General features: G+C 59.7%; 2 protein-coding genes across 10 annotated transcripts in view; one reads left to right on the forward strand and one right to left on the reverse strand.

Annotated features, from left to right (window-relative positions):
* The window catches only part of DNM2 (dynamin 2), a 36,195-nt gene extending 20,246 nt beyond the window's left edge, over positions 1 to 15,949 (reverse strand). For 2 of the 8 annotated variants that reach the window (XM_049810916.1, XM_049810911.1), the window contains exons 1-10: positions 15,634 to 15,948; positions 7,759 to 7,832; positions 5,028 to 5,177; positions 4,475 to 4,678; positions 4,035 to 4,133; positions 3,623 to 3,783; positions 3,357 to 3,499; positions 2,578 to 2,713; positions 2,227 to 2,294; positions 978 to 1,116 (exon numbers count right to left, since the gene is read on the reverse strand). In XM_049810916.1, coding sequence (XP_049666873.1) covers positions 978 to 1,116; positions 2,227 to 2,294; positions 2,578 to 2,713; positions 3,357 to 3,499; positions 3,623 to 3,783; positions 4,035 to 4,133; positions 4,475 to 4,678; positions 5,028 to 5,177; positions 7,759 to 7,832; positions 15,634 to 15,794 — 1,335 coding nt within the window. In that variant the 5' untranslated portion in view covers positions 15,795 to 15,948. Of the gene's footprint in view, positions 1 to 977; positions 1,117 to 2,226; positions 2,295 to 2,577; positions 2,714 to 3,356; positions 3,500 to 3,622; positions 3,784 to 4,034; positions 4,134 to 4,474; positions 4,679 to 5,027; positions 5,178 to 7,758; positions 7,833 to 15,633 lie in introns of all 8 variants that reach the window. The other 6 variants (XM_049810913.1, XM_049810909.1, XM_049810912.1 and 3 more) reach the window with 4 other exon arrangements.
* A 3,865-nt stretch (positions 15,950 to 19,814) lies between these two features.
* On the forward strand, positions 19,815 to 23,417 carry QTRT1 (queuine tRNA-ribosyltransferase catalytic subunit 1). 2 transcript variants are annotated; one of them, XM_049810942.1, is made up of 10 exons: positions 19,815 to 20,145; positions 20,708 to 20,776; positions 21,187 to 21,349; positions 21,449 to 21,527; positions 21,602 to 21,717; positions 22,328 to 22,466; positions 22,550 to 22,625; positions 22,719 to 22,828; positions 22,924 to 23,008; positions 23,112 to 23,417. In XM_049810942.1, exons 1-10 carry the CDS (start codon positions 19,822 to 19,824, stop codon positions 23,262 to 23,264), a joined length of 1,314 nt encoding a protein of 437 aa, XP_049666899.1. In that variant the 5' UTR covers positions 19,815 to 19,821; the 3' UTR covers positions 23,265 to 23,417. The 2 variants fall into 2 exon arrangements, with proteins under 2 accessions (XP_049666899.1, XP_049666900.1); XM_049810943.1 differs by having other exon boundaries at positions 21,211 to 21,349.
* The last annotated feature ends 1,208 nt before the right edge of the window (positions 23,418 to 24,625 follow it).

A 24,625-nucleotide genomic window follows, 5' to 3' on the forward strand; every position in this document is an offset into this window, starting at 1 on the left:
GCAAACACTGCGGATACTTTCATGTTTTTGCCTGTACATAGCTAAATTTATTAATTTTTTTAAAATAACACAAGCATTGGAAGGAGAGGGGGGCTGTTTTTCCTGCCCTCTTTTCAGTTTAAGGCATATCTTTTGGTGCCACCAGAACAAGGTTAAAAAGACAAAAGAGTCACCCTGAGAAGCCGGTTATTAAATATGGAAACGGCCCGTTTATCCAGGGCACAGCTTCAGGGTAATTAACACTTTCACAGAAAAAAGACAACTGGGGTGGGGGGAACCTTTTGAAATGTAAATGTGCTTGTTATCAAGCAGCTTATTAATTGCAGACGTTGAACTGCAAGATTTACAGGCATACCACCAGACCGTTTGCTGGAACCGCTGTCCCCGGCTTTTGTTTCCACGTTCCCGGGATTCCCAGAGTGCAGCGAAGCAGCAGTTTAAAGTGCAGTTTGAGAAGACACGTGCTAAGAGAGGTACCAGGATCCAAGAGCAGCCTGCCCACCTGCCTGGCTCCTACCGGGAACAAAGCCTCGGCAGCACCCCTCTAACCTGCCGCCACCACAGTCAGGGCCCGGGAGAGCCCCTCACTGCGAGAGCCGTGCTGCCCCCCGGAGGGTGACAGATATGGGAAGCCAAGCGTCTTGTCGAGCGTCCCCAGAAATCCCAATCCCGTCTGTCAGGATGCCTGGGAGGCTCAGGGACGCCGCCGGCACTCAAAGTGCTGGGTGACATCCTGGGTGATCTGTCCTTGGCATCAAGGACTGGCCGATCCCCCCCAGCCGAAGGCAACAGGGAAGGACTCCAAGTTAGGAGACACGAGTCAAAGCTCAGAAATATCCAATTTGCTTAGGGAGCTCCCAGATTTTGGGGTTTTTTTTGGAGGGGAAACCAGGCAAGGCAGGCAGGTTAGAGCATCGCTTCCGCTTCCCCATCCCACTGGTAGGAAGGGGCTGGATTGCCTCCAGCCAGTTCAATACCTTACTGGTACACTGTCTAACTGTATTGATTAACTCCTGAATAACGAGGTCGACACACTTCAGACAAGGCTCTTTCAGCTTCACCACCTGCTTTTTCACAATGGCCTCGAATGCCAAGTCTGGGGTGAAGAGCCCCGTCCTACAGGAATCCGCAGGTGGGGCGAGAGGGCAGAGACATGGCAGAGAAAAAAACAAAATGGGTCATCAGGTTTGGAGATGATCAGCTGTGTCCTGGAGAGCAATTCCCTCCCCAGCGCCATGAGCTGGGGTGGCCCCGGTCCTGGATCCACGGCATGGCTGAACCCCGCTTTTCCCCCCACTGTTGGGGCTGCCACAACCCCTCAGAGAAGATGGGGTACTGGCACCTCCGCCCCCCCACCTCGTGGCAGCACCCTCCAACCCCTCCAGCACCTCGAATTAGGGTGCTACTTCCCCCCGTGAAAGGGAGCGAGAGCCCAAGTGCATCAGCACTGCAAGGAAATGGGAATTAACCTTTTTGGTGGTGTTTAGGAAAAAGGGATACACCACGAGCAGGTCAAGTGAATCCTGGGGAGAGCGTTAAAGCAAAGAGAAGAAACTCTACATTTCTCTTTTCCCATCACAGCACCAGGCCAAAGAAGAACGGGCCTGCCAAGAAGAGGACTTGCATTTAATGCCATTCCTCTTTGGGGTCCTTAATTGCCCCGTTAGGTCTGTGCTGGATGGGCTGAGCAGAGTCCAGGAAAGATGCATCACTCCCCAACGAGGCAACTCGTCCCCAGCGCACGCACCTACAGCTGGGACCTGGATCCCTCTTAGTGAGAAAGTTTAACTCCCGTTCCCTACCTTTCTCTCAAGGTCATTTCTTCCCCCGCTTAAGGGAACGTAAAAGGAAAGATAAAGGTTATTTTAGCAGCTGAACTGAAGGCGCAAGGGGAAATTTTTCAGCTCAGTGTCTGTGTTGCAGCCTCTCCTGGGTTCTCCAGGGTGGTAGGGGAGTGGGACAAGCCTGACTACTAAGCAAGGTGGCACGCTACGCTGGAGGGACACACAGGCTGGCCGAGTTACCCCTTCAGTTCCCTCGAAAAGGTGAGGAACATCCATTTTCAGCAAGCGCTGGTCTCCTCAAGACACCGGACGATGAGCTGACAGCCATTGGTATCACCTCTCCCTCACCAGGAAAGCTCCGATCACACACCCCCCGCAGCCCAGGCTTACTGATCTACTCTAAGGAGAACAGGATCCGCGACCGTGCCACTCTGATACTTGCCTCACACCGTGGATGTTTTTAATTGCATAGCTTATTTCTCGCCTCAAGTCCTTCTCATCAAACTCCATCTGAATAAGGAGGAAGGCCACAGTTACGATTTTTACAGCAAGCAACTTCCAGCAATCACATGGGCTTGCAAGTGGGCTCCCGCTGCAGCCCTTCTTTTGCACCATTGCAAGAGGAAAACGCCCGCCTGAAGCAAGATCATCCTCAGCCCGAGAGGACTTCACTGGCAGGTTCAGAGGCTGCTCCCTATCCTGGCCAGACTGGCTCGCTCTCTCTGGTTTACTTAACTCAAATCTTGAGACCTTGCTATCTATGTAGCACATGCGCTCCCCAGGCCAGCTTTACCTTCACTAGCTCAAAAGGAAATCTCTCGTGGAAAATGCGATTGATTCTGGCACCCCCGGAGAGTTCAAGTGTGTCCACCTGGTCTCCTGAACCTTCGATTCGCTTCTCAAAGTCCACACCGAACTGCTGGACCATTCTGTGAAGAAGCAACAGGATTAAATGGGCGCCAGTTGAGTGCAATGGATGGACAGACACCCAGACCGCCTCCTACAGCCAGCACCACCCCACCAGCCCTGCTTCAGCTAGTCAGGGCTGTGTAGAAGTTCTCCCAATTCCCTCCGCTGGAGTCGCAGAAGCAAAAATCTCCTTTTTGCTGTAGTCTAAAGAGCTCGTGGGCAGGTCAAGGACGGACACAAGTCATGCTTTCTAATCCCAAGACCAAACTGTTTGCTTTAGGACAGGCAGGTCATGTACACAGAGCACAGCAAGCACGAGATGCTAATTCTTGCCTGCAGAGATGCTCAGCAGGCATTTCTCGGACAGGCTTTCCTTGTCCTTCCCAGCAGCCTGCCAGACAAGCGCCGGAGGACACAGAATCTCTCCCAGGTGCCAGCTTAGCACCGTTGGAGTTGGCAGAGCCATCCGCCAGCACCACTTGCTCCCAACAACAGGGCTATTCCGGGCTCTTTCTTGAAGAAGCCACCGGCTGAGACAAATGAGCCTCACAGGAAGAGCAGAGTGAGTTTACTTCTGAGCCAGAAATGTTTCTGGCTGGGAGAGGTGAATCTCCTCTGCCAGGTAAGGCACCAGGAACGCAGCACTGAGCGACAGAAACCTACTGTAACAAAGCTTTGGTTTTTCGCGTGGGGTCATCGGGGCGGAAGTTTTTGTACTCCTCAACCTCCTTCTCCAGGGAAAGCAGCTGACTCTGAAGTTTGCTGCGCAGCGAAGGCAGCGTCTCCCGAATGTGGTTCGTCAGTTGCTGCAAAAGAATCAAGACAACTGAGACACCCTCCTCTGCACCAGACCGGCTGCCGGAACATCCCCTTTCCACCAGCGATAAACACCAGCACCGCAAAACACTTGGGAAGGGAACCAAGCCTACCTGGTTAAGGACTTTCTGCAAATGTGGGGTGCCCATCCGGTCAGCCATGTGCCGGTAAGCTGGATGAGAAAGGAAGAATTTCCGCTCGGCTGCCAGCGCTGCCCTGATGTCCTTCTTACCATCGATGTCCTTCTGGCTTCGGTTAACGACGCCAATGTAGCCTGCAAGAGGACACGTTGGCTCTTGCTACGGACATACCCAGCTGAAAGTTGTCCGAGCAGGGCCATATGGCTCCGTATCACCATCCACAGCCACTTCTCTCAGAGCACGAAGGGCCGGGGCTCCCCAGCGGACACTGGAGAGCACAGGAGCTGCCCCTCAACTCATTTTGAAATGCCACTCTCTCCACGTAAAAGACGAAGGTGGAAACAGGTTGTAGGGGGGGATGTAAAACCTTTGTGGTTCGTTATACCTCTTCGTAAAGGAAGCAGCTTGTTCTCCAGTACATCTCTGGCATCTGTGCCTTCATCCATCAGATCCAGCTTGGTGATGACTCCAATCGTCCGCAAGCCTGAAGCGGCCACACAAATGAGCAATCGATTAACCTCACAAACGAGCAATTGATCAATCGCATTTCACAGAACGTGTCAAAAGCAGGCACGCGGGTGCGTAACCAAAGCAAACATGGATTCGTCAGCGAGGAGTGGAACCGCTGGCCCCTTCTCAACTGTCAGAGGACGGAAAGTCCTCTATGAGAGGAGACGGGATGAGACACCTCACTGGTACCAAAATTGGGCAACTGATTGCTAAGACTCTGCCGCGACAGCTGCTGAAGGCTTTATCACTCCGCACCTGGGCCAATCTGAAGCAGTGACATGGGCAGAGACAGGCAGGAGGACACATCCCTCTTACCTTGAGGATCAACTTCTTTTGCCATCTTGAGTGCGTCCGAGTTGGCCAGATCCATGTTTGCCGGTGTGACAGCGAGGATCAAGCTGCTCTCCCTGCTGATGAACTGCAGGATCATGTCTTTGATCTGGTACTCGATGTCCTGCGGTTGGTCCCCCACCGGCACTTTGGTGATACCCGGGAGGTCAATCAGAGTCAGGTTCAACACTGAAAGGACAGAGACCAGCCGTGTTTGGGGACAAGGGCCTGGTGTTGGGAGCTGTCGGTCTTGCAGCTGGATCTCTTCAGATCTGCTGACAGATCCACCCCTCTGCAAGCTTTAAAAGCCCCTCTGAAGGAACAGTTACTGCTGTGTTTGTGCTGGGGGTGGGCCAGGCAGCCCCCATCAACCCCCAGGCCAGTATAAGATCAGCCAGACACACACAGCAGCCAGCATTTGCTCTTAGGACGCAGGCTGGGCTAAACCCCACAGCCACCGTGTGTGCAAATGCCAGCTTTTCTTCTTTCGCAGTGTTTTAACACACAGAGGCCTGGGGCAGAGAAGCAGCTCACTCACCATGCGGCGAGTAGACGCGGAGGTTGATGGGGACAGGAGAAATGCCTTTGTTCGTTCCTGTCACCCTGTCAGTTTCTGCTTCGATCTCCTGCCGCACCTCATCAAAATCTGTGAACTTTTTGGATTTGCAGTGCAAAAACTCAGCATATTCTGGAAGAGATAAAAAAATAAAGACAACTTGGCCATCTCGAGCCCAGCACAGGATGCACACCGAGATTCAATCAGTTTAGAGACATTTCTACATTGCAAAGCAGAACCAGCCAGGCACTTTGGTGTGACACTGAGCAGCCAGGCAAAATCAGTGCCCCAGAGAGGCACCAAGAACCTGCCCAGGGATTAACCTGGTTGTCTTCAGCCTCCTGACTGGCAGCAGCCCCAAATAAACTTGGCCTAGCCGCTTCCTCTGGCTGAGGAGGAAAGACCGGGACGATGGCAGCCAGCCGGCTCAGGCTGAGCACGCTGACACTCTGCCTGCTGCCTCTGCGCTGGCAGCAGCTGCTTTGATGTGGACTTGGAGTTACACTTCCCTTTGCCAAAAAAGAAACTGCCCTTGGGTGAGATGCTGGCAGGCAGCCGACGCTGGCTCCAGCTTAGCGAACCTCAACATCAGAATGGCCGTGTTTGTTTTCACCCAGGCCTGTTTGCCTTTCAGTCCCCACTGATTGCTTTTAAATGTTTTATTGCCCGGACTCCTAACGCTGAAGAACACTCTGAGTCTTCGGCTGCCAAGATGCTCTGGTGTGCCTGGGAGCAACCCCCGCCCCCCGCCCCAGCACCAGCAGCACCCTCGTGCTGGCAAAAGGGCTGCGGCTGGCTGCAGGGAGGCATGCCACTGCTGGAGATCCGGGATATCTTCTTTGCACCATCTGGCAAGGAAGGACCAGCAGCGCTTCCCTGCTCCAGCAGCCCCTTGCCAAGAAGGAAGAGCAGCTTCCCTCTACCTGTGCCACAAGCTCCGTTTTATTTACTCATTTGCTTTCCAGATTTACCACTCCATTTCACTCTGCCCCTGCAGCCAATAACTCCAGCCGAGCTGCAGTCCAGCAAGGGGCCTGACTCTGACCCCAGCAACTCTTGTCTCCCCCTTCTAAGCCCAAGGAACCTGTGCCAGGAGACAAACATTAACTCAGCCCCGGCTCCTCTGTGGGGAAGATGCCTGGGAACAGAAAAGCAGCTGCTTTTTCTGGGCGTCTGCGCAGTCACCTTCAGGTATCTGAGATTTTCTGAAAGGGTTTTGCAACCTTTTAGTGCACAAGAAGCTTTGAGGGGAGTGGGGAAGCTGAGCAGAGGGGAAGGGGAAGAGAGACAGCATTTCCCTACAGTCACTGGGATAATGACTCCCTGGCTCCTTGCAACAGCTCTGAATCTGCCCCTCAAAAAAAGACTTTAATAGATTTGGGGCCACGACTTGCCCCAGGGAGAGAGATGGTGCAACTCACTTCCTCCCTCCAACAACCCACAAGCGGGGTGAAGGGAAATACCAGCCCTACCCTCGCCCTTCCACTCCTACCAGTTCCAGTGCTTGATGACACCTTATCATCTGAAGGCCACGACTGACACTTTGCAATCTCCTTACGTGTTCTGAGTACCAGAAACGACTAATTACTTGATAAACAGGTCACCCAAATAAAGGCGAAAGGAGGCTGCGGAGTGTGGCTCTGTAGACCGCTCCAGCTCTGCCAGGATTGACCCAAACCCACGCTTTTTGGGAAGAGGGCTGCCTCTTTCATTTAGGGAAAGGCAATAGGAGAAATCCCCTCGAAGATCAGGCCGGCCAATGCTTTCAAAGCGTGCCTGGATGGGAAAGCAAGCTGTCCTCATGCCCCGTGTTCAGCTCCTCAGTGTTCCTCACTGTGCGTGGAGGCAGGTGAACCAGGGCAGAGGCTAATTTCGCAACTCCTCTGTACCAGGGTGCGAAGCGGAACTGAGTCACAGGGCGATGGGGAAGCAGCTTTTATTACGGGCACACTTTTATTAGCAACCACCCGCATTTTGAATGCTTGTGCATGGACAAAGTCCCCCTCATGATCAGGATAATGACACCTGAAGGGAAACAGTAATTTTCTGCTGGAGGGGAACAGAAGGATGGAATTAAATGGACCTAAATGTGTCACTGCTTCAATCTGTGCTCTGCTCCCCTCTCCCCTGCAGCCTCACAGATACCCCTGCCCTCCCCTGTGCCAGCACAATGCAGCTAAAGAGGGCTGACATACTATTTGATAAACTCACTGCAGTCTGACTCGGGATTTAACATATTCTGGGGAAGAAAGGATCATCACAATCTGCTACAAAAGCCTCCTGCGGAACAGACCCCGACTTTGCAGTGTCAAGGGCAGCATGTGTACAAAACGAGCCTGAACACAATCCACGCTGCCGGTGCATGCTCTCAACTAGATGTACACCAAAATGCTGGCATCGGTGCCAAATTGCAGAAAACTCCTCTGCCGTTTGCCACTTCCAGGGTGGCTTTCATCCCCAAGAGCAAGCGTGCTCCCCAGCAATGAAAATCTTGTTTGCGGAACACTCCAACGAACCAGAACCATTACTGAAATATTCATATGCTCGTTAAACGACAAATCTGCAAGAGGCTCGAGCACAGGCAAGCAGCCAAACGCCGACGGTACTTCCCATCTGAGTGGTAGACAGAGCTGCGTCTGCCAGCCAAGGGTTTCAACCACCCTCTCCCTCTTCTGACGGGGGAACTGGGCAGCTTCTCCTGCCCAAACCATACCTGTCTTGGAGAAGATAAGCTGCAGGATGAGAGGCCGCCGAGTGACAATTCCAGAGCCTCGGGGAAGGAAGTCTCTGCAAGGAATTAAAAGACAGATATTTACCGATGTGGTTAAATAAGCAAGTTAATGCTGTACCAAGTTAATCACCCTGATATCTAAACAGCAGGCACCGGGGGATGTTGTGCAGGGGCTCGAACGCACCTGGATCCTACACAGAACCCGTTCCTGCTCTGCAGTGGGAGCTGGAAGAGGGTGAAAAATGCTCCTGGGACCACAGACACCGGTGGCAGGGCAGGAATGTGCTCTCCCAGCGCCTGCCCTGGTCTCAAGGCCATCCTCCCCCACTCCCACTATCTCTCCCTACGGAAAAGGGAAGAGATTGGAGCCTCAAGTGCAAGGACGTCCTCAGAGGGCAGAGCTCTCCAGGAGTGCCTCCTCATCCCCAAAAGCAGGCGGGAAGAGAACAGGCAGTAACAGAGAGGAGAGCGGCTCCCACGTCCTTACAACTGCCTTCGCCATGAATTGCTTCCGAGCGACTGCTCTCGAGGCTGTGGGTGCAGGAATTCGGAAAGCCGTTTTCCCAGCTGCCAGCCATTAAGAAATTTAAGTGTCTACTGGATTTTAATACTTTGCTAATTCAGAGGGAAAAAAAGAAGACACCTTGACAGAAGGTACAAACCCACCGCTTTCTCTTTATTCTCCAAAACCACACATACTTTATGGTTTCACCCCACTTCACAGGAAGGCCCCCTGCAAAGAGTGAAACAAGGTGCAGAACTGCCCCCTGCTCAGGGAGTCAGCTCAAGCGCACAGAGCCTTTGTGGGTTGTTTTTTTTTTCCTGCCTGGACATGGTGCTGCTCCGATAGGCAGCTTTGTTTAGGGCCGTTATTGCCCAGCAAATGGCTGCAGCTCCCTTCTCCCGGGCTGAGGGTGACGAGAATTGGACGGGAAAGTGGTTTTGCTGAGTGGCTCCATGCTGGTAGTTTTGCTTGCTCAGAAACGGGAGCGATAAGAGCTCCTTGGGAGAGGCCAGGGCAGCGTTGAGTGGATTTATTGCTTCCATTAACTAGAGAACACATCCAGCTTATCAGCTGAACCCAAGGAAACGAGATCGGCATTGTGGGCAGGCAGTGCCTGTCACTGTCACGCACACTTGAAGGCACCCTGGTTGGGGTGGGGGGGAGAGACTCCACTGGGAATTCACCCCCCTCCCTCGGCTGTACCCAGCCCTGCACATCGGCACCTCTGGCTGAGCTGCCGTTGTGAATTACAGCCGCGCTGGGAACGTCACCTTCACCCGAACATCACCTAGGAGATTTCTGAACCAACCCCGCTCATCGAGCCCTACTCAGAGCCACACAGGGGAGGCAGCAGTTTCTCTAAATAGAAACATGGTTTTATCACCCTCGAAAAGAGCTTCCTGCCCAACTGGGAGGACAGGTCCTGCGGCACCCGCCATGGGAGGTGGGATGCGACAGGAAAGGGAAGCGTTTGAGAGCATCTGCTTGACAGCAGCAGTAACATCTGTTTCAGCACTGCTCGCTACCCGGTATGGCTATGGCTCTGCAGTTTCACTATGACGAGCACTGTTACGCTATTTGGAAAGCGGTAGCAGCTTCCTCCTGTTGAAATAAATACTGTGAGATGTAGAAACCCTCCCCACAGCCCCATCACCTCTCCCGGGACCCCAGGAGGGGAGAGCATCGGTCCCGGGGCGGGGTGGGGGGAGCATTACAGCATCTCCTGCAACCCCCGAGTGGATGGAACATGCCTGGCAGGCTCCACTGCTCCATTCACCTACCTGCATCATCACTGTGTTAATGATCTCTGGGGGGGGTTCGCGATATAAAACCCTCAGCTCCCGGCCCCCCCCAAGGCGTGCTAATCTCAGAGGAGTCAGGCTGCAGAGCATGAACTCACCCGCCGCTACGCTGCGGGGTCAGGCATTAGCAACCTGCCCTTTTGACGCGAAGCAAAACCGAACAACAGCCTGCTTCATCGGGGAGGATGGCGCGACTCCTGCCCGGCAGCAGACGCGGGCCAGCCCTTGTGCAGCCATGGAGCCGGGTCACCCCGTCTGGCACCCGTGGAAGGCAGCGAGTGGGTGTTTTTACAACCGAGGGCTGTTACTGTGCTCAGTCCCGCTCGCACACACATATTTTTGCAGCCAGGGTTGGCAGGAACTGTCTCCTTCACAAGAAAACGCCAACTGCAAACACGGAGGGGGGCAAACCGGAGCCTGCCAGAAGGTCCCTTTGGCATTTTTTAAACATTAAAGTGACTCAGAGATGTGGGACAGGTGGCATGAAGCAAGACACAATTGGGATGACGCACCTCAGAGACGTAACCTCCGAGGAGTGAGGTCAAACCTCTGTTTGAAATGACAACATTAAACCCACATTCTCTGCTTATTCAGAACAATCGCCTATCTCCGCTTGCCATTTGAGTGCCATACCAGGAAACGCAGCTTTACAAAGACAGCAAGAAGACAAAGGTCACTGGTGGAGGAAGTACATTTAATACATCCCGTCCCCTATAAAATCTCCCTTGGCAAAGGCACCTGAGAGCTGGCTCCCGAGCGGCGAGCACTGCCTCGTACCTGCCAGGCTCTGCCCATCCCTGCCTGGCTCTGCCTGTCCCTGCCCGGCCCCTCTCTGGTTTTAGGCTCCCGTTTATCTTGACGGATTCTTCACCAGCAACCCTGTGGCAGCTCTTCCCCAAAATCCAGGGAAAACACATCCCAAACTCCCTGGGAAGTGACCCACCAGATGGTCGTGCCACGTCCCCTCAAGATGTGTTTTCACTAATGAGCACTCGCTTCTAAATTCCCTTACTTTAGCTCCATTTTCAGACAGTTCTGCCTGCCGATAGAAGTGTGTCCCCCCATTTCTAAAGCAACACCTCACAATTAAATCACCGTTCCTCTGACAATCGCTGCCGTAAAATCCTCCCCAATCCATTTAGCCAAAGCCGTGATTTACACCTGCAGCACTGCTGCCCCAACTCGGCGCAGCCGATTCCACGGAAGCAGCCGAGCCTCACCAGACCTGGGGAATATTTGTGAAAAAGACCTAAGAACAGGTCGCTTTCATCTCCATCCTTCCCTGTGGATAAATTCTCCCTCCAAGAGGCTTAGACACGGTATTAGCACTAGCTCAAAAACTTCAGCGAGCCACCTTGGGCCTGAGCTGTTGATGCTTGGGGCAAAGGCTGAGGTTGATCTCCATTTTGGGGTCTCCGAAGCACTTTCTGGTGCCTCTTTCAGCGTCCCACTGGGAGAAGGGGACTGCGCCTGACGCAGGTAAAGGATCTGTCACCGAGGTCCGGCCACCTCCATCCCCCAAGCCCTGCCATTGTGGCCGTCCGGCTTAGCCCCAGCTTTATTTACGACTGCCGGGAGCACCGATAACGCCTTCCGAAGGACTCATAATGCCCCATTGAGGTTTGGTTCCTCGACTACGCTGCCGATGGGAGGGCCTCCCCACCGCCCGGATCACAACGACTCCATTGTCAGCCCGGTCCGAGTGGCCGCCGCGCTCAATGGCCGGGTTTTATACGGCTCTGAAAATGTCTTTTACGCCACCGTTTGTCGGAGCGTCGCTGCGAGAGCCGGAGTGGGGCCGGGGGAGGCTCGGCGCCTTTAGCACGCTTGTACTGACATGACAAGGGCTCCAAAGAGGGGTCAGTCAATGCACGTTTCATCGGGATGTCAATGGGACGGCTTTTAATACAGCTAGTACCGCAATTTTAATGCAGTGTTTTAGATTTCCCTTTGTGCTTTTCCCCACTCAAGGAGAGAATTGAGTTGCTTCAGACCCCTCGCACAGCAAGACCAACCTATTTTGACGCCCGCCGAAACAGATGCAGCAGTGAGACAGATTCCTTCCCCACAGATAAATTTAAGCCCAGCATCTAGAAAATTCACAGGTTTAGAGGGCTCCAGGCAGCTGAACCCAACTCCTGGCTCCTCCGCAGGCTTTTTGCACGACTGATGGTGGTCTCAGCGGGGCTCATAACCCTTCTCTTGTGCATTTAGGCCATGGAAGGGACCACTGTAACGTGTGACTGCCCCATCCCCAGACCAGGCTGTATGAAGGAGTGTCTTTAGGCTTCTTGAAACAGTTAAAAAACACCTAAGCGGGGCAATTCACAGAGCAGGGATCCAGACCTCCCGCTGACTCCTTATCCGAGTGTCAACAATCAGTTTGCATTCACCCCTAACGCAATCAAGCAAAATTACTTATTGTGAAGAGGGAACAATGTCTTTCCCTGTGGCTTCTCTCAATAGGGATACAAGATAAGGCAGGGGGACGAGCCCAAACAGCCTCATCCGCATCCTGCCCCTGTCTCCACCTTGCTAGCCGAGGCTGGGTGGCATGCCGGGGACCGGGATACAACACCGAAGAACACGGCACAGCTCGTTACGGGAGACAGGATGCCAGGCTCGAAGTCAGGCTTCCTACAGAGGCATCCAGCCGGCCCTGCGCCTTCCTAATGGGTCCAAAAGCCAAGATTAAAGGTCAAACAGCTACAAAAGGGGGAGAGATCAGCAAAAATAGCCTCCACTGCCCGTTTCTAACCAGCTGTTTCCAGAAGGAAACATAGTTAGCTGGCACGGTAGGCCTCCTGCATCCCTTCGGGAAGCCTTCGTTAGTGTGCGGGAACAGCAAGACCTGCCGTAAGGGGAAATCAGAGCGGACGGAGAGATTTGAGCGAGCTTCAAAGCACAGTCATGTTTCCTCTGTGTTGTTTATTCATCTCCAACTTGAAAAAAAACAGAGGCCAAAGGCTTCACCGAGGGGTCTCCCATCCTTCAGCCACTGACATCCCACCAGGCAGCTACACCTTACATGTGGCTCCTGTAAGGAAAACCACTCCACGTGGAAACTTTCCCATTTCCGTTACGTTTTGCAAACTAAAACCACCAGATGCGACTCCACAAGCAACGCCTGGTTCCTCAGCCAGAGACAGCGTCCTTTTTTAAGCCCAGCTCCCTTCCCAACAGCAGCAGCAGGTCCATCCGTGTGTGTGCTTTTACACAGACGTGCATTTGCACGCTCGGAAGCGGCCCCTTGGCTTCAGGCAGAAAAGCTCTCATGGATAAAACACGGCTCGCAAGCTCAGTGCATGGAGGCTCGATGCATTCAGCTTGAAATCTAGAGCAAGCTTCACGTGGTGCGGCTGGTTTATTGTCAGAACAGCCTGGAGGCCTCAGCACTCATCCCCAGCCGATCGGCGTACCACTCTCCATCCTGGAGAAATGCTCGATGCCACCGGCACGGGATAAAACCCGACGGGCTTCACCCAACCGCAAGCGCCAGGATGGGTACCGCAACGGCGTCAAGTGCTGCGCCGAGATAAGCAGGCGGTCCCTGCCCAACCTTGGTGTAACAAGTGAGCCGTTTCCGGGCTATTAATCCCCAAATTATCATGCAGAGCTGTTATAAGAGCATGTAACGATAATCTATATTCCTCATTATCGTATTCCCAAATATTTGAATAGCTGTGCAGGGAAAACAACAACTACAAAGAGCGGGAGATGCCGACACGCTGGTACAACAGCAACCACCGCGCCGAGGGTTGGAGACTGCTGACACCAAGGCAGGGCAGACTCCACCCCATGCATAATTAGCGGTTATTAACATGAGCTGCAGAACGAAGTTTGTGCCATGGGATGGGAGCAAAAGGTTCTCGGTTACAACTGCGCAGATTCAGCCTCGCAGAAAGCCCTCCTGGGCAGACCCTGGCTGTCTGCAGAGCACCTTAACCCCTTATTAAAAGCCTTCTGACAGAGACTTCAACGCTGCAAAACAAAGATTTTTAATTACCGGGGCTGGTTTTCCAGCAGCACCATAATTAGAGCCTGCCAAAATTTCCACCGGCAGTGATTTAGGAGGGGGAGTAACTCAACCATTTCAACCCCAATGGCAGCGAGGCTTGGCAAAGCCCAGACGCGAGTTTAGTCTGGGGGAGTTCGAGCTCCGCCGGTCCAGCCAACTCCTCCTCTCCCTCCCACGCCAACAACAGCGGGCTGAAAAAGCACCCCTGGCCGCGAATCCACGCTACGAATCCGACCCGCGTGAGGATAAAAGAAGAGGCAAATCGTGTCAGGTGATGGAGCACACAGCGGGCTCCGGATCCTGACCTCACCACTCGGAAAAACATTACACAAGCGAAAAAATCCAAGGGCAGAAAAGCACGACAGCAGGGAAAACTCAGGCGGTGCTTTCGAATTACGCTTTTCTACAGAGAAAGGGAACCACTGGCATGTCTCCGCAGCAACCAGAACGCCAAAACCAGCCCAAAACATCGGAAAAACTGTCTGGCCTGCTTTTTTGGGGATCGTTAAGGTTAACATAGGCGCCGTGGAAGAGCGGGACTGAGCCGCCGCCGTTTTGTCAGTGACAAGGTCCGCGCCGGCCCGTGTCAGGACGGAATGACGTCACAGGAAGGCTGCTATTGTTAATATTACAGCATCCGCCCCAGCCGGGATGGGAACCCCATCGTGTGATGCAGACGGAGAAAGAAGCAGCCCTAGATCAAGGGACAGGCGAGGACGGGAACAAAGCAGCAGGAATCCAGCGACAACGACAGCTCCTTACCCCATGGACGGAGCAGGCGCCCAAGGAAATGAAGACCAGCCCAGAGCCAAGCCATTAATTGCCTGACTGGTACTGCCATCCCCATAAAGGCAGAGGGGGAGAGACAAAAGGTCAAGAAGGCCAAAGAAGCAACTCTGCTTATGGCGTTTTGGTGCAGAAGCAGAAGTTATTAGCAATTATGGTGGATTTCGAAAGCGCCTGGCAAGATTTTTTAAACCCCGCAGCGGTAGCATGGGGTGAAATCAGCTCTGCTACCCCCTGTTATCGAGCCGGACGTGTTCTCCTCCCCACCCTTCACCCCCCAGGCTGGGTGTCAAGCCTGTGGCCTTGCCTTATCCTGTCCGTGCCGACCGGCCCTGTAGCAAGGCTCTGACACCTCTGACCGAGAGCTCGGCCCTATCTCGAGGGCACACGTCCCCAACACGAGCAGGCCGCCAAAACCCAGCTGCCGGAACGACCGCGGAGCCCAACGCTATCAGCTTGGAAACAGAAGCGTCTTTACGGCGTAAGCCGGCGAGCAACCGCGCTCGCGCCAAGGACGATGATGGGGAGCGAGACGGGTGAAAACATGCGCTCCCGCTCTGCCGGCTCTCCGGTTCAGCATCCTGCTGGGGGGGTTCAGCATCACCCGCTCCCGCCGGGCAGCATTCCCAGGGCATCCCAGGAGAATCCAGAGACGCCGACACGCACCGGGACGAGCTTCCTCGGTGGGCGGGAGGCCCGTGGCAGGTTCACGGGCCCGGCAGCATCCTCCACGGTCGCGGCATCGCCGCCGTCTCGCTGGTGGGGCCGGAGGGGGGGGGGGGGGGCCGGGACGGTGCGGGGGCCCCGGTGCAGCCGGCCTGCACCTGCCACGGCCCGGCATCCCCGGCTCCCCGCCGTATTCCCAGAGCCCCCTTACGCCAGCGCCGTACGCGCCAGCCACGGCCCGAGCCCCCACCTGCGCCGCTAGCGTAAGGGTCCGCCGGTGACCCGCTCCCCCCCCCCCCCCCATCCCCGGGGGGCCGCGCCTTGCGCCAAGTGCGTAAGGCACGGCGGGGCGAGGGGAGCGGAGCGGGCCGGCGGGGCGCTGCGCAGTTTGCGTAGAAGGCGGCGGAGCGCGCGGGGTCCCTCAGGCCGCGGCCGCGCCCTACGCCAGCGGGATTCACGAAGCGCGCTTACGCCAGCGGCGCAGCGCCGGGCGGGCGGGCGAGCGGCAACGGCGGCGACGGCGCCGTCGTCGTCCGCCCCGCCCGCCCCCCCCCCCCCCCCCCCGCCGCCCCGCGACTCACCGGCCCACGAAGTTCTCCAGCACCGAGCTCTTGCCCGCACTCTGCCCGCCCACCACGGCGATCTGCGGCAGGTCGAGGTGGCAGCTCTGCCCGATGGAGCTGAACGCGTCCTGCAGCTTGTTCACCAGCGGGATCAGCTCCTCCATGCCCCGGTTCCCCATGGCGGCGCGGGGAGGGGAGGAGGGGACGGGACCACGCTCCCGCTCTCCCGGCGGCGGCTCCTCCTCACAGGGCCCGCGGCGGCGGCGACCAAACTTCCCCTCCGAGTCTCCTCATCCGGCACTGGCGACACCCCCGGGGCGCCGCTCCGCCGGGCCCGCCCCGTTCCCTTCAGGCCGCGCGGCCATTGGCCGGCTCGGCCGCCCATCAGAGGAACCAGCCGAGCGGAGCGGAGCAGCGGGCTATCAGTCGGCAGGGAGGGTGGGAGAGGGGGAAGCCACGCCCCCTTCTCTACCGCTCCATTGGTCGCCCACCGCGCCGCTCATCCCTATCAGCCAATGGGAGGTGGAGCTGGCCTGTCAGCTGAGGCGGTGCCGCTGTAGCTCCCGGCCCCCGACAGCGCTCCTGCCATTTCATTGGCAGAGACGACTGCCGCTCCGGAAAGCTAGCGAACCGCCACCCGAAGGAGACCGACGACTTCATTCGCCTCTCCCCACCCGCCCTCCCTCTCATTGGACAGCGCACCCGCCACTCCCCCAGATCGACCAACCTAGCCGAAGAAGCGAATCGGAGGGAAACCGGGCAGGGAGGGGGGAAAAACCCCCTCTCGCGATTCGCCTAGCCGGATGCCGATCAACAGTCCCTGCCAACCGATTGGCTGCTTTGGTCTTTCCCCCGCCCTCCCCGGGCACAGCCCAGTGACCGTAGAACCCCGTGTAGACGCGCACGCTACCGACGGCAGCCCTCGAGGCGAGGCCCCGGGACCGGGCCGACCCCCTCGCCCCCCGGGGGACCCCCCAGCACCAAAACCCCGGCCACGGCAGTCGCCTTGAAGGAGGAGCGGGGTGTCTTTATTTCACACCCTCGCCTCGCACAGAGCGGGGAGGGGGCTCCCCTCACCGCCCCGCGCCTCCCCAGCCGCTCTCCGGTGCCGGCGGGCTGCCCCGGCGTCGCGGCGAGACCGGGGTCTGCATGCCAGTCACCAACTGGCTGAGTCCCGCCGGGAACCGGCCAGCGCAGAGAACGTCCGAGCTGCTCCTGGAAAAGATGGGGAGAGGGGGGTGTCGGGGCCAGGGGGCGCGGGCGGCCATCGCCGGGACCCGTCGCCGGGAGGTGCCGTCGGCATCACCTACCTGAGCTCGGCGGGGGTCTGGGGGCCGGGGGGCAGCGGGAAGGTGGGCAGGGAACGGCGCTGGCGGCAGAGGTAGCCGGAGGGCAGGTCCTGGGGTAGGTCAGAGTCGGGGCGTTCCAGCGGCAGGGCCATCTCTGGGGCAGGGAGAGGTGGCGGAGAGGCACCGTCAGCCCCCGGCCGGCCCCCCAGACTCCTGCCGGGGCTCCTCTCGCGATTCGGGGAGCGGAGAATCCCGCGACACCCCAAAAAACACTCGGCGGCAGTGCCACACCATGCCCCCGGGGTGGCGGTGCCTGAATTTGGGGGTGACAGGGACCTTCCAAATCCAGGCGGGGTGAGAGCTGCCCCCCCCCCCAGCCCCAGGGCCTGAACTGGGGGGCTGCCCCCAACCTTTCCTGGGGGCAAACTCTCCCTCCCAGCATCCCTACCGCTCCGGATCCGGCTCAGCTCTGGTCCCAGCAGCTTCCCGTCCATGCTCAGTAGGATGTATTTCTCCATCCGGAGCTCCGGGCTCAGCCGATCCACCATCCGCCGGTTCGGTCGGTCCTGCGCCTCCGGCTGCCGTGGGGCCGGGGGCTCGGTCCGGCCGGGATGCACCGCATCCATCTTCCAGCTGGGAAAGGGAAGGAGAAGATGTGGATTGTCACAGCTCCGGTCACTGCAGCACCAGCGTGGCCAGCACCTACCCTCCTGTCCAGACCCAGGGCTCACGGCACCACCGGAACGTCCCGGTGTCACCAGAGAGGAGGGGGGGGGGACACCAGCCCCGCTCCTGGGTCCCCGTGGGTGACTGAGCCCCAAAACTCAGTCACAGCCACCTCCCGGGTGGGACGGCATTTACCAAACCTGTCCCTGTTCCAATTTCGGACCAGCTGGGAAGAGACGCGGCCGGTTTCAGACACAGACGAACTGTGACTGGGATGCTGGCCTCCAGCCCCCGGCTTTCCCGCAACGGGGAGGGGGGGGAGCCGAGTACCAGCAGCAGCACGTCCCCAGAATGGGGAAGGGGAGGGGGTCTGTCCCCACTACAACCCCCCAGGCACAACCACAGCAGGTCGGGGGGGAAGATTGGTGTCCCCTGGGTTATTCGAACCCGATGGCATTACCGTAACCTGAACTCAACCGTTTAGCTCCGAAATGGCAAAGCTGCCCCGCGGGAGCTGCCGGTGGGGAGAGGGATGGCAAGGAAGGGAGGGAGCCAGGGTCCCGCGGTGGCACCGAGCCACCGGCGCGGTTTTGCCGGTCCCCAGCGATGCAGAGGGAGGAGCGGGGCGGGAGGCTGCAGAGAGGCCAGAGGCTGTTTCCCTTCCTCTTCCCCTCTCTGGGAAAGGGTAATTAAATCCCTCGCTGCACTTAGCGAGTCGATTACCAGATTCCCAATGAGATTTCCGAGATAAAAACCCCGCAGTTTCAGGAGGGAGAGCAGAGGAGGGAGGGGCTGGGATCAGCTGCTGGCAGGCCAGGCTGCTCCAGGCTCTGCTGACCCAGGTGCAGGTGACACAGCTCCGGGGGTGATTCCTCCAGAAGCCACAGCTCCATCGGAGCCCAGGCTGCGGCGTGCCTCTGCTTCTCTGAGCATCCGTACCTCATCCGGCTCGTTAACGCTATAACGAGATCGCCAGGGATCCCAGGACAGCCCCACGGCACACAGCAGCCATGGTGACAGCAGGGCAGCAGTACAGGCAGGGCTGCCCGCAGCGTCCAGCGGGCTGGAGCCCGGAGTGGTGTTATGGCCGAGCCCCTCCCCTGCCTGGGGGGCTGTTTCTGCACCTCAGCCTCTCGCCTGAGCCCTCCTCACCACAGAGGAGGGCGCCAGGGATTTCTGGATCGTTCCTGAAGGCCGTTTTAATTTGGGTTTAAGTAATTTCTAACAGGATGCTCCTGGCGTACCGAATCAGCTCGGGGCAGGCCCCTGGTCCCTTCTCCTCCCCAGCTCCCCCTCACCAGTTCACATCCCCCAATCCCAGCAGATGGTCTGACTAGGAAGGCAGAGCCCCCCCCCCAAAGAGCGCAGTCATAAACTCTCTGCCGAGTTCCCCTATAAAGAACCGTATATCCGTTTTGGGAACTGATAGCTCTTCCCAGGGGAGGTTACCTCCTTTAGACAGGCGGGTTCCCACACACCGAGCCGGCACGCTCGCCTCCCTCGCGCCGGGAGCAGATTATGGCAGAGTCTGGAGAAACAGAAACAGTCATTTATATCAAAACAGGGAATATTTCCCTAGCTTGGGCTTCCCATGCGAGGCCCGAGCTGCTGCTCCTACCCGTGCTGGACCCTCCACCGACCTGACATGGGGTGCCTGGACCCCGCCGGGCCTCAACACCGCCCAAGACCTGCCCCAGGGGGAAAATGGGGTGCTAAGGGGTAAAGGGAGGGGGGGTCTCCCCATGCTCAGACCTGCTCGGGGCTTTGATGGTCCCAACGAGGAGGCACCCCAGGCTGAAATCCTGGGTGCAGCTGGCACGGAGGATCCCAAGGGGACAGACAGAGCTGTTGTGTGAGGGGAAACTGAGGCAGGGAAGTGGAGGAGGGGGCTTCCCCTGGAGGGGCTTAGGGACCAGGGTAGGGGGCTCTGCCCGAGGACAAGTGGACGGAGGAGGGGGCTTCCCCTGGGGGGCTTAGGGACCAGGGGAGGGGGCTCTCCCCGGGACGAGGGAGGCAGAAGAGGGGCCTCTCCCTCGGGGACATAGGGACCAGGGGAGGGGGCCCTCCCAAGGGACAGGAGAGCAGAGGCTGGGGCTCGCCGCGGCGGGGAGGAGAGAGGGCTCTCCCGGGGATCACGGGGAGGAGGAAAGGAGGGGGCTCTCCCTGGGGGACACGGGGGCCGGAGGAGGGATTCCCCCCCGCCCCCCTCCGCGCCCCCACCGAGGCCCAGCGCAGAGGCCGAAGCCCCAACATGGCGGCCGCGTTGCCCCCGGTTACGGCTACTTCCGGCGGGACGCGGGGGCGGCCGGAAGCGTGGGTCACGTGGGAAAGCGGGAAGATGGCGGCGCCCAGGGCGATGGGGCCGGGCCCGGCGCCGCTGCTGCGGATAACGGCGGAGTGCGGGCGGAGCCGGGCGCGGGCCGGCGAGCTACGGCTGCCGCACGGCCCCGTTCCCTGCCCCGTTTTCATGCCCGTGGGTACCCGCGGTACCGCCAAAGGCGTCACGGCTGCCCAGCTCGCCGCCCTCGGCTGCCGCATCTGCCTTGGCAACACCTACCACCTGGGCACGCGGCCGGTGAGCGCCGCCGCGGCGGGGGCCGGGAGGGAAGGGAGGGGGGAACCGGGAGGGGCGAACCGGGGCCGGGCGCGCCCGCAGACACCGGCGAGCATCGGGCACCGGAGGGCCCCGCCCCCTCATCGATGGCCACGCCCCCCGTAGACCCCGCTCCCGGGAGGGTCACGCCCCCTTTTGCCCTGAAAAGTCCCGGAGGGAACCCTGAAGAAGGCCACGCCTCCCGAGTGCCCACGCCCCCGCTCCCGGGATGACCACGCCTCCCCCTCGATGACCACGCCCCCCGTAGACCCCGCACCCGGGCCCGCCACGCCCCCTTGTGCCCTTAAAAGTCTCAGAGGCAACCCTGGGAAGGCCACGCCCCCTGCGGTGACCACGCCACGCCCCTTGGGATAGCCCCGCCCCGGGGGGGCTCGGACCACCTGTGCCCATGGGAGAGCGGACTCGGGGTGGCCCCGCCCCCTGCATTGCCCCGCCCCCGTGCGCGCTAGCTCCGCCCCCTGGGGGTCCCCCTGGCCCTGGGCTGGGCCCCCCTCCATGTGACACCCCCCCCCCTCCACCGCAGGGCCCGGAGCTGGTGCAGCGCGCCGGTGGTCTCCACGGCTTCATGGACTGGCCCCACAACCTGCTGACGGTGAGGGGGGGCCGGGACCCCCACCTGGAGGGGGGGGGAGACCCCCAGGACCCCCACCTGGGAGACACACAGCCCCAGGACCCCACTTCAGGGGGGCGAGAGACCCCCAGGACTCCTACCTGCGGGGAGGGGGAGACCCCCAGGACCCCACCTGTGGGGAACACACCCCCCCAGGACCCCCACCTGGAGGCAACAACACCCCCAGGACCCCAACCTGTGGGGGGGACACCCCCAGGACCCCACTTGAGAAGGGGGGGAATCCCCAGGACCCCCACCCAGGGACCCCCAGCTCCCCTGACCCTGACCCCGCAGCTCCGGGTCTCCCGATCCACCAGCCCCCCCTGCCCCAGGGACGTGGGGCATCACCCCCCCATCCCCCCCGAGCCCCCCATTATTGGGGTCCCCCCCAGCACCTCCCCTGTACCGCCCCCCAGGACAGCGGGGGCTTCCAGATGGTCTCGCTGGTGGAGCTGTCGGAGGTGACGGAGGAGGGGGTCCGCTTCCGCTCCCCCTATGGCGGGGAGGAGATCCTGCTCAGCCCCGAGAAGTCCATCGAGATCCAGAACGCCCTGGGTGAGTCCACGGGGGGGTGGCTGAACCCCAAAATCCGAGGGGGGGGGGGGGCGATGTCCTGGGACATCCCCCCACCCTTCCTCACCCCCCCCCCCCCAGGCGCCGACATCATGATGCAGCTGGACGACGTGGTGAGCAGCACCACGACGGGGCCGCGGGTTGAGGAGGCCATGCACAGGTCCGGGACCCCCCCAGACCCCTCCAGACCCCCCTGGACCCCCACACCCTGACCCCCCCGCCCCCCCCCCCCAGGTCCATCCGCTGGCTCGACCGCTGCATCGCCGCCAACCGCCGCCCCGAGCAGCAGAAGCTCTTCGCCATCATCCAGGGGGGGCTGGATCCGGCCCTGCGCACCAAGTGCCTGGAAGGTAGTGCGGCCGTGTTCCTCCTCCCTGCCTTCCTTCTGCTCCTCATCCTCATCCTCTTCCCCCTCCCTGCCTTCCTCCTGCTCCCCGTCATCTTCCCATTCTCCACCTGCTCCTCATCTTCCTCCCACTCCTCATCCTCTTCCCACTCCATCTGCCCCCATTCCCCATCTTTCTCCTGCTCCTCATTGTCCTCCCCCTCCCTGCCTTCCTCCTCATCCTCTTCCCATTCCCCATCCTCCACCTGCTCCTCACCTTCCTCCCTCTTCCCCATCCCCATTCCCCATCTGCTCTTCGTCCTCCTCCCTCTTCCCACCTTCTTCCCACTCCTCATCTGGTCCCCCCCATTCCCCGTCTTCCTCCCACTCCTCATCCTCCCCCAGCTCCCCATCAGGTTCCCATTCCCCATCTTCCTCCCCCTCCCCATCTTCCTCCCCCTCCCCATCCTCCTCCCACTCCTCATCTTCCTCCTGCTCCCTACATTCCCCCCATTTCCCATCTTCTTGCTCCCCATCCACCTCCTGCCCCCCCACTGCCAGGCTCCTGGGGGAGGGGGGTCGGGGGGGTCCATGGGGTGCTCGCAGCCCCCGTCCCCTGTGTCTCCCCCCCCCAGAAATGACCCGTCGCGACGTCCCCGGCTTCGCCATCGGGGGCCTGAGCGGGGGCGAGGAGAAGGACCGCTTCTGGAGGATGGTGAAGCTCAGCACCGACCGCCTGCCCCGGGACAAGCCCCGATACCTGATGGGCGTGGGGTAGGTCCCGTGGGTGGGTGGGGGGGGGGAAGTGGGGCTCAGCCCCCGCCCCCCCCCAGCTCAGCCCCCGCTCCCCTCCGCAGCTACGCCACCGACCTGGTGGTCTGCGTCGCTCTGGGCTGCGACATGTTCGACTGCGTCTTCCCCACCCGGACGGCGGTAAGAGGCTCTGGGGGGGGCTGGGACACACACACACGACCCCCCCAGAGGTTGGGGGGCCCTCAGCCCTGACCCCCCCTCCCCTCTCTGCAGCGTTTCGGCTCGGCGCTGGTCCCCTGGGGTTCGCTGCCGCTGAAGAACAAACAATTCGCCAAAGATTTCCGTCCCATCGACGAGAACTGCGACTGCCCCACGTGCCAGAGGTGGGTGGGTGGGAAATGGGGGGGGGGGGGGGGGGGGGGGGAGGGAAGCCAAGACGGGGATCTGACCCCCCCCCATCTCTGTGCCCCCCATCCAGGCACAACCGCGCGTACCTGCACGCCCTGATCCGCAGCGAGACGGCCGCCCTGCACCACCTCACCATCCACAACATCGCCTACCAGGTGGGGCTGGGGGTCCCGGGGGGGCCGTGACAGCACCGGGGGGGGGTTGCCCAGCCTCCTCTTTAACCCCTCTCCCCCCCAATTTCCCCACGCTTTCCCACAGCTGAACCTGATGAGCTCCATCCGGGAGAACATCCTGGCCCAGCGCTTCCCCGAATTCGTCCGGGAGTTCATGAGCACCATGTACGGGGCGCGGGAGCGGGTCCCCCCCTGGGTGGTGGAGGCTTTGGCCACCGTCGGCATCACCCTGGACTGATGGGGACCCCCCCCTCGCAACCCACCCCCCCATCCCTGGGGGGGCAACGGAGGGGCTGAGCGCCCTGGCAGCCCCCGTTTCCCCCCGCGCAGACGGTTTTATCCTTTCCATATGTATATTTTTATACTTTTTTTGTGGGGTTTTTTTTTACTACTTTGGTCTTTTTTTAAAAGGGGGCGGCTGCCGCAGCCGGATAAAATTTCTTGGTGGGAACGGTGGCTTGCGTGGCTCTGAATGGGTCTGGGGGGGCCCCAAATGGGTCTGGGGCGGCTGTGTGCCCACGGCAGGGGCTCGGTGGCCCCTCGGGGCTGCGCTGTCCCTGGGTAGGGTGAGAGCGGGGGGCCCACAGTCCTGGGCAGGGGGCGGTCCTGGGGTGCACGGTGTTGGTGGGACACGTCTGGTGCTGCCCGGGGAGGGGTCTCAGAGAGCCCAGGGTCCGATGGAGCCCACAGCCAGAGAACTGGCAATTTGGGGGACACTCTGGGGTCCCGGGAGGGGATTGGGGGTGCTCTGGGGACCCAGAGACCTGGGGGGGGGGGACTGAGGGAGAAGAGTAGTGGTGATGGGGGTCTGAGGATGCAGAGGGGGGGACTGGGGGTGCAGGGGGGGGAAACTGGGAGCATTCTGGGGACTCAGGAATGCAGAAGGGGCTCTGGGGATGCTCAGGGGTCCCAGGGACCAGGGGAAGGATCAGGGAGATGTTTGGGGGTCCCAGGAGGGGACCAGGGGATGCTCTGGGGTCCTGGGAGGGGACCAAGGGAGAGGACTGGGGGTCTGGGGGTGCAGTGGGGGGAAATCGGGGATGTTTTGGGGACCCAGGAATGCAGAAGGGGCTCTGGGGACTGTCTGGGGTCCTGGGGACACTCTGGGGTCCTGGGGACTAGGGGTGGGGGGCTCTGGGGATGCAGAGGAGGGGACCTGGGGGTGCAGGGAGGGGGGAAACTGGGGATATTTTGGGGTCCCGGGGAGGCAGGAGGGGACCGGGGTGGTGGGGGACACAGGGGACACAGGACCTGGATTGTCTCCGACGCTGGTCCTCCATCAGCACCTCCTCCACCGTCACCGACATCACACCCCGGATCCGTCCCGTTGTCGTCACCGTGACCCACGTGGGCCCCCGCCGTGCCGCAAACCCGGCTGCCGGGTCCCTACCCCCAAAACCCTGGGGTCCCCCCACACCCTGGGATCCCCCCAGGGCTCATTTTCTCCCCCCCCCCCCCCCCGCCAAAGACCCTGCGTGTGGGGATGAAGGGGGTACCACCCTGGGGGTCCACCAAGGCGAGGGGATGAATTGGGGCAGGATCCGGCCAGGAGAAGGGGAAGGGGCTGGGTTGGGTTTAAATAGGGTCAGTGGGTGCAGG

The sequence above is a fragment of the Accipiter gentilis genome, chromosome 9 (assembly GCF_929443795.1).
Source record: "Accipiter gentilis chromosome 9, bAccGen1.1, whole genome shotgun sequence".
Lineage (NCBI taxonomy): Eukaryota > Metazoa > Chordata > Aves > Accipitriformes > Accipitridae > Astur > Astur gentilis.